The 7,469-nt window shown below is 42.1% G+C and overlaps 1 protein-coding gene across 4 annotated transcripts; it reads right to left on the bottom strand.

Moving 5' to 3' along the window:
- Nucleotides 1–297: 297 nt before the first annotated feature.
- On the bottom strand, nt 298–7,447 carry Tmep (Transmembrane endosomal protein). Of its 4 annotated transcripts, none has more exons than NM_001299970.1 (8): nt 7,087–7,447; nt 4,390–4,642; nt 4,171–4,336; nt 3,846–4,104; nt 3,320–3,659; nt 3,008–3,082; nt 2,864–2,948; nt 298–1,640 (listed from the first exon to the last, which is right to left on the bottom strand). In NM_001299970.1, the coding sequence occupies exons 2-8, from the start codon at nt 4,639–4,641 to the stop codon at nt 1,357–1,359; spliced, it is 1,461 nt and encodes a 486-aa protein (NP_001286899.1). In that variant the 5' UTR covers nt 4,642; nt 7,087–7,447; the 3' UTR covers nt 298–1,356. The 4 variants fall into 4 exon arrangements, with proteins under 4 accessions (NP_001286899.1, NP_001097474.1, NP_647627.1 ...); NM_001104004.2 differs by having other exon boundaries at nt 1,008–1,640; NM_139370.4 differs by lacking the exon at nt 298–1,640 and adding an exon at nt 1,896–2,634.
- Nucleotides 7,448–7,469: the final 22 nt, after the last annotated feature.

Here is a 7,469-nt window from a genome sequence, read left to right as displayed (position 1 = left end):
CCGTTCAGCCTAGACACGTCAATACCAAGTGCTTACACCACCGCAGACTTAAACCCTTTCTTAAATGTACAATAAAAAAGGTGGCAACAAGAGATGGATCAATTTGAATGCTAAACATAACGGTTTTAATAATTAAATTTTAAAATGAATCAAAAATTTTACTTTAATGAATACAATAATTAACAAAAGAAGCCTTTTTGAACAACCAACGCATCTTATAAAAACTATAAACCTTAACTTACCAATAATTATTACCAATCATAAATAAAACATTGGATATATTATATACATAAATGGATTTAGAGTACTTTATGACATTTACTTTATTCTCATTTCATATTAATAACGAAAAAAATGTACATAAAAACGTTGCTGCCTTGGTTTTCCTTCACTTTGCCCCCGATAATTATACATAATTTGACGTTTCCTACGTTTCTTACGCTCTGCTTCCGGTTCCGGTCACCACGCTGGTCCAGAAACACACGTAATTTGATGGGAAGCCTGGCTAGATATCAAAATACTGTTCTCGACCGATTTCAGACCGATTTCAGCCAATGGTCTGGAGCACCTCGTTTTCTCTGTACAGGGTAAAATTCTTTTATACACTTCGGGCCCGGAAATAGTCCTATTACTTGGAAACTGGTTTCTGGACCTGGTCTCATTCATTCAACTAACGAATTCGCTATAGGTTAGCTATGTATTGTGTTAAGTATGCTTTAAAAATTAGCCTTGGCTTATAAATATATTTGTGTGTAGATTTTCCTCAGCTTTTCCGCCAGTTTATTGTAGAAGCAGCCTGTAGACGGTTCGTGAGACGCAAGAAGTGCATTTGCAGTTCGGTTTTCGCTAGTTTTGATTTCTGTTCAGTTTTTTTTTTTTTGGTTCGCTTTACAATTGAATTGTCAGACAAATGTACACAAGATAAATGGAATCAAAGCGAATCAAATTACATATGCGGTGTAAAATTACAAAATACCTTTGCGCAGATTAAGTCGTATTGGGGTGGTGGACCACTGTAGTCTATAGATAATGCTTCAAAATTCTCTATATAAATCATCAAATTGGTTAAAGCAGAAGTGCATCCATTAAAATAAAAAAATTGTACTGAACTTATCCATAGACTACACTTCTCTAGCCACACACACCCCACTTTACAGGGTATATCATTACGTTATCTTTAATCTTCCGCCCAATGGGTCGTGTGATGCTGCTCGGCTAGGCTACCTAAGATTATTGTACAAGCGACAGAATCAGCACACTGGATAGACCAAACGAAACGAATCGAATCGGATCCGAACGAAAGACTCGATTTTGTTAACAATAAGTGGGACCATCGATCCCGATCTCTCCATTCCTCTACTGGTACTCATCGTCGCTGCTCAGCAGCATGGTCTTCTCGTTGTAGTTCTGGCTGATGGTCGCCACCCGCTGGCCGCCGGGCTGGAACTTCCTCTGGTTGCCCAGCGTCTTTGAGGCCATGCAGTTGCTGCCGCCGTTGCCGCCAGATCCTGGTCCAGTGGCCACCGCATCGTATCCACCGCTGGTGGGCTGCGACGCCTGCATGCCTCCAGCTGCTGCTCCCGAGCTGGGATCGTCGGGATCGTAGCTGGAGACGCGAATGCCGCGGGAATTCTTGCCACCTGTGCGGGTTTCATTGGAGGGAATGGACTTAATCGTTACGGGTCACACAGATCGAGGGTCTAACTTATTAACAAGAAACATTAGATCATGCCATGCTTGTCACAACCATTCCTCGATTAAGTATGTTACTGAAGATTTTAGTTATTAGTTAATTCTACGATAAAAATCTTAATCGAGGCACGGATATATGATATATATAGTTGGAAAGAGGCCAATAAACATGCAACGAAGAAAACGAGGCGAGGCAAACAGTTGTCAAGCTTATCGTACATTTATTGCTAAGTATTTTAGATATTTTATACAATTGGTTTAAACATTTACAAACAGAAGTAAATAGAAGGACGACGAGAGCTTATCACAAAAGGGTGGTCAAAAGGGGAAATCAAAATAAAAGAAGGAAAAACTTCGTTTTTGGTATCTTTGAGCGAAACGGAAACACGTAAATAAATGCTGAGGGGAAACTAGCTTGAAGATCGCTTGAATGGGGAATCCTGTTCAGCGACTGCCATTGTTGCATACAGTATAATAAAATCTTTGTTTACAAATACATAATATTGTACAATATTATAGTTCGTTTCGTACATAGCTAACGTCTAAATAAGTTGTTTTAAAAAACGCTTAAGTTTAGGTGTAGAGTGTAAACGTAGGAAATACAGAAACACAGACGCAGAGGCAACTCTAAAAGCCCTGAACTCAATGGACTGGCTAAGTTAATTTCTGTTCAGCTTTCAGCGTTTTGTGGAGTGAGTAAGTAAGTAACTAGGCCTAGTACGTATCTTCCTCTCTGAGCTTGGTTTCGGGGGATACTGTGGGGCATTAAGCTAGGGCTAAGGCGCTAGGGCTATAAGTACACTTGTTTGCTTCGCTTTCGGATCGCGTCCCGCTCGGAAATGTGGAATTGTGATTGCAATTAGTGTTTAGTAGCGAGCATCGCTAGAGTTTTGCTTTTGATATTGATTTAGAGCTTTTCGTAACGCTGAGCCGAGGTTACTTCTGCAAAAGATAAGAAAACAAGAAAGAAAAACAAAAGTGTGAAAAACATAACGATAATGGAATGGAAATGGTAATGGAAATTCGCATCGAAATGCATTAAATGAGAGCGACGAACACAAGAGATAAGATAAGTTAAGCAGGCTCGATGAAAAGAACGAACATGCCACAGACACAGAGCACAAAGAGAAGAAGTTGGGCTAAAAAGACGAGAAAGCGAGTAAAAACCAACCTGAGCTGTACTGCGTGTACTGCTGGTACTGCGGATGGAAGTTGTGTATAGCATCTGTCATAATATCCTTGGGATTCATTGTTTCCTGCGAAGGATTGCGGGAGTTTTAGATACGGGAATTCCCAGGGAAATATTCCAGCTTACCTTAAGACTGCTGGAAATGGACTGCATGGTGACAGACCGTCCGTGGCCATCGCTGATGCAGCTGCGTGCGTAGACCTACAAAGAGCATACAACATTTAAGTTATTTTTACTGCAAGCACTTCGTTTTAGCTGATTTCTTCTAGCCAAGTCAGCATTACACGAATACCTTTCACATATCTAACAAGTGTAAGGAAAGCCGCTTAATAAACACCGAAATAACCGAAAAAAAGCACTCAAGTCAGCACTATCTAATCACCAAAAATCGTAAATAGCTGCGTAAAATCTAGCCCACTCCGACATTCCAAAACTCACCTGATAGGGGAATGCATAGCGCAGCGCGATGGCGGCGAACAGCATTTCGATGCAGATGAAGAAGTTCTGGTATCCGGCGGAGACGGTACCGGGTTCCACGGTAACAGTGCCTGCACTGTCTACAATGGGCGAGATAACATTGGCCTTCTCCAGGATGGCCAGACCCACGCCCTGCCAGAAGGACAAGAAGATGACGGACTTAATGGTACAGAACTTTAGCACGGGCTCGAACGGAGTCAGCAGATCACGCGTGGCGAAGTAGAACAGATAGAGGCCATACAACGCCAGCGACACGGAGATGTTGTAGATAATCGTGATGTAAATGTAACCGCCATCAGCACTGCAATTTAGATAAGGAGATATTATTAGTGGGAATGATATGTACCTATAAGTTCTCTCTTTTGCAAAGTGTTACTTAATGGCAGATTTACTGGTTTACAGTTGGTAATTTATTGCGCACGCTCGTTGTTTTTATGCCACCATTTCAGATGCAATAACGCGGGTCATTAAAGATAAACCACATTACCTCCAATCGCCATCGTGGTAGTGGCCAAATGCCTGCAGAAAGATGATAATGAAGGCCACCAGCGGCTTGACCAGGCAGAACTGCAGAGTGGCCTGCTTGCAGAAGCGCAGGAAGCCAATCGTGTAGGTCTTGCCCTTCAGACAGCAGGTGCCATACAGGCACGATGTCTTGATGGGCTTGCCGCGAATCTCCGACATAATATTGCCCTCGCCACCCAGGTACTCATAGCACAGCGACAAGAAGTTGTAGATGACAAAGGCTGGATGGAAATGGGGTTAGCAATTAGTCGATGGGCAAAAATCATTCAAAATCAAATCAGCCGAACCTTCGTAGCAGTCGCGCACCGTAAAGAAGTAGATGTAAACGTTATCCGAGTTGAAGAAAAGCAGACTGATCCAGGAGTATGTGGCATAGATGGGCACAATGAACAAAATGCGCACGATCCAGCGCTGCTCCTGTGGATTCGTGTACCAGCGCAGGTGCTGGTAGATCTGCCAAAGATATCCATTAGTACACAACTCAGACCAATGACGCCTTAACTCACCTGTTGACATGTGATGAAGAGGGCGGCCCAGACGCACACCCCAGCTAGAACCTGGGCGGTCTTTGTCTGCAGGAAGATGCCATCGCCCACGTGGAGCAGCGGGTCCAGCGGCGTGCTCATCGGAGTGTTCTTTACCTGCACCACGTAGTTGGGCTTCCCTGTAGCCTCAAGCGATCCCGCAGTTGTAGCCGTGGCGTTTCCACTACTGGCATTTAGAGCCGCCTCGATGAGACTGGCGGCGGTTGTGCTCATGCTGCAATGGAATCCAGAACGAGGAAGACCGATTAGCGTGGGTGTAACTGGGCTAGGTTCAGGAGCTATTGTGCGGCCAGTTGAAGTGCTCAGCACAGACAGCTAGGCAGGCAAAATGTTTACGTTCTCGTCTCGACTTTCACACGAACATTGCTCCGAAAATGACATTCTTACTCAGAGACACGAAACCCCATTTCAGCACTGCTGTGCTGCGCTCTTAGCTATATTATAGTTACACCTGATTTATTCAAGCTCCTAACTCATAATCTAAATTCATTAGTGAATTATTTCTTTGTATTTTCATATGCTTTCGAATTATTCGCACTTATATAAAGGTTTAAACAACACGCTTGGTCAGAAATTGTGAATCCAGTCATGTGCAAGATGTTGAATAATAGTCATTGAATAATTATGATTTTAAATAAACATCCATTATGTATGTGCATTAATATCTGTGTGTTTTTATTGCCCTGGAATATGGATTTTTAAGGTTTATTATGAAAATGTTCTTATCTTGATAAGTTCATATGTGTTCTATGAATCTTTTCCATGTTGCCCCAAAATTTGTGACAGCACTGCAACAATGTTTGGACGGATTTGGGTCAGCAAGAAGCAAAGTGGGGAATGTGGAGCGGCAGCAGGAACAAAAACAAAAACAAACAAAAGAGTTGGCGGCGGGCGGCGGGTGGTGAACGGGATTGGGTTGGGATTTTGGGAGCAGAGGGACAGAGGCGCGCGCATTAGATCATCACGCAATCCAATATTAATAATGGACTCTGGCGCAGCCAAGGAAAGTTATGGCCACCTCCACACCCACCTTCCACCTTGTCTCAGGGTCACTTCAAACTGCTCCATATCGATTTCACCCGCCTGGGAATGCCAACCAATCAATAGGCGAGTGCAAAGCAAGCAGAATGAATTACATATTTGATAGATCTTGAGTCCATTTGAGTGAAGTTTTTTTTTTTAAATAATCTCGAATGGGGAGCTTTTTGAGCAGCGATGCTATTGTGCGTACAAAAATAACCGAAAGTGCAATGGATACAAATAAACTGAAAGTTCTGGTGGAACGGAAACATATGGCAGTTCAAGAGGATTATGGGGGCCAAGAAATGCGATAAGCATTCGAGGAAACAGGGGGGAAATACAGAATAATGTTAAAATCTTGCGTGGAATCCACTTACTCTAATATTCCAAAAAGGCAAAACCTACAAATCGAAGTGAAATAGAATTGAAAATATCGGAAATGACGAACAGGAAGTAAAATGAAATGTCAAAGTTCCTTGCTGAACAGTGGGAAAAAAGGGTATCGCCCATGGTAAATTCCGATATTATTTATTCAACACCATTTAAAAAAAAAACTCTTTTTTTGAGGAGTGCCTTTACCAATCATTTTTAATAACATCAAGTACAAGATAGCTCGAAACACTGACTCACCACTAAAGGGTTGGGAAACACTAAAAACTTAATAAACTTAACAAAAAAAAGGTGTAATAAACACCTTTTTTTATGATTTAGTTTTAACAAATGGGATATTTTGTGATTATAGAGTCATTTTATCTCCAGAAATGGTATTCAAATATAAAAACTCTTTGGATGTTTTGAATACTTATGGTATATTGTGAGTATTCCAGTTGTGCTGACAAGAGTTTCCCATTAGGGGAATAAAAATCACGTTAATGATAACGAATGAGTCACGAACTCGTGCAAAAGTTAATAATACTCGCATTGTTGAACTCGAATTTGTGAGCAAAACGCAAAGCGTTAAATGTTAAACGCTTGAAATTTGCTTACGAATCTCGGCGACACCGAAAGCCAGAAGTAAATGGCCAAAAGAAGAGGCAGAAGAAGAGTGAGAGAAGGCTAAGCGAAACACAATCAGCTGCACAAAGAAGAAGCAACAACAAGTTGCTGCTGGCGGAGATACACAGAAATTGGCCAAGCAAAAGTCTCCAAGCGAAGAAGAGTCTCCAAAGGTGGCAAGAGACGAGTAAAAGCCATATTGCGATGATTGTGAGGGAAAAGGAGGCGCGGTAAGTTGGTAATTATGGAGCAGGGTGTGTTGGAGGTCGGAAGCCTTGCTGTGGGGCTTCAGTGGGTAAATTGAATTTCAGGCAAAAACAAAAACATATGCAGCGTCAATAAACCATATGCGAAACGACCTTTTGGAGAGTGGGGAAAGAAGAAGACTCGAGCTTATCTTCATTGCTCTTCCACTCACGCACACACAAACACACACAAGTACACTAACACCTTGCTTATCAATGCAAAAGTACATTGACAACAACGAAAACACAGAAAACGAGCTCAATAATTTCGTCATCGAATCGGGTAATCCACAACCTGCCATTTCAGGGAAAACAACTTTTACACAAACACACACACATGCAGAAAACCTGCACGCACAAACTGAACAATTCCTTTTTTAATTGGTACGCTAATTACCTTTTTTCAAATGCAACTCTCCACGCTTTAGAGCGTTTTCACAGTTGCAAATTCCGTTTAATTTCGCTGCACCCGTTTTATATAGATTTTCAAATCTCAATACGTTTTTCTTTCTTTTTTTCACCTGACGCCAGTCGCGTCGCCCACTGACGTCGTCGCTCTTGTTTGGGGCTAAAAGAATGGCCTACAGCGGTTGACTTATGGCCGCGGCGGTACGCAATATGTTTGCCAATGTTTGAACACGATTCCTGGATGTTTTTTTCGCGGATCGTGGGTGTGAAAACAGCGAAGGAAAGCGGAGCAAAATAAATGAAAACTACGCACGAATCGTGTTGGTGTGTGACCTAACTACACTAAGCGCTAAAATCTGCGTGCCAATACAT

This window comes from Drosophila melanogaster, chromosome 3L (genome assembly GCF_000001215.4).
Source record: "Drosophila melanogaster chromosome 3L".
Classification (NCBI taxonomy): Eukaryota; Metazoa; Arthropoda; class Insecta; order Diptera; family Drosophilidae; genus Drosophila; species Drosophila melanogaster.
This window is presented reverse-complemented; position numbering and strand designations above follow the sequence as displayed.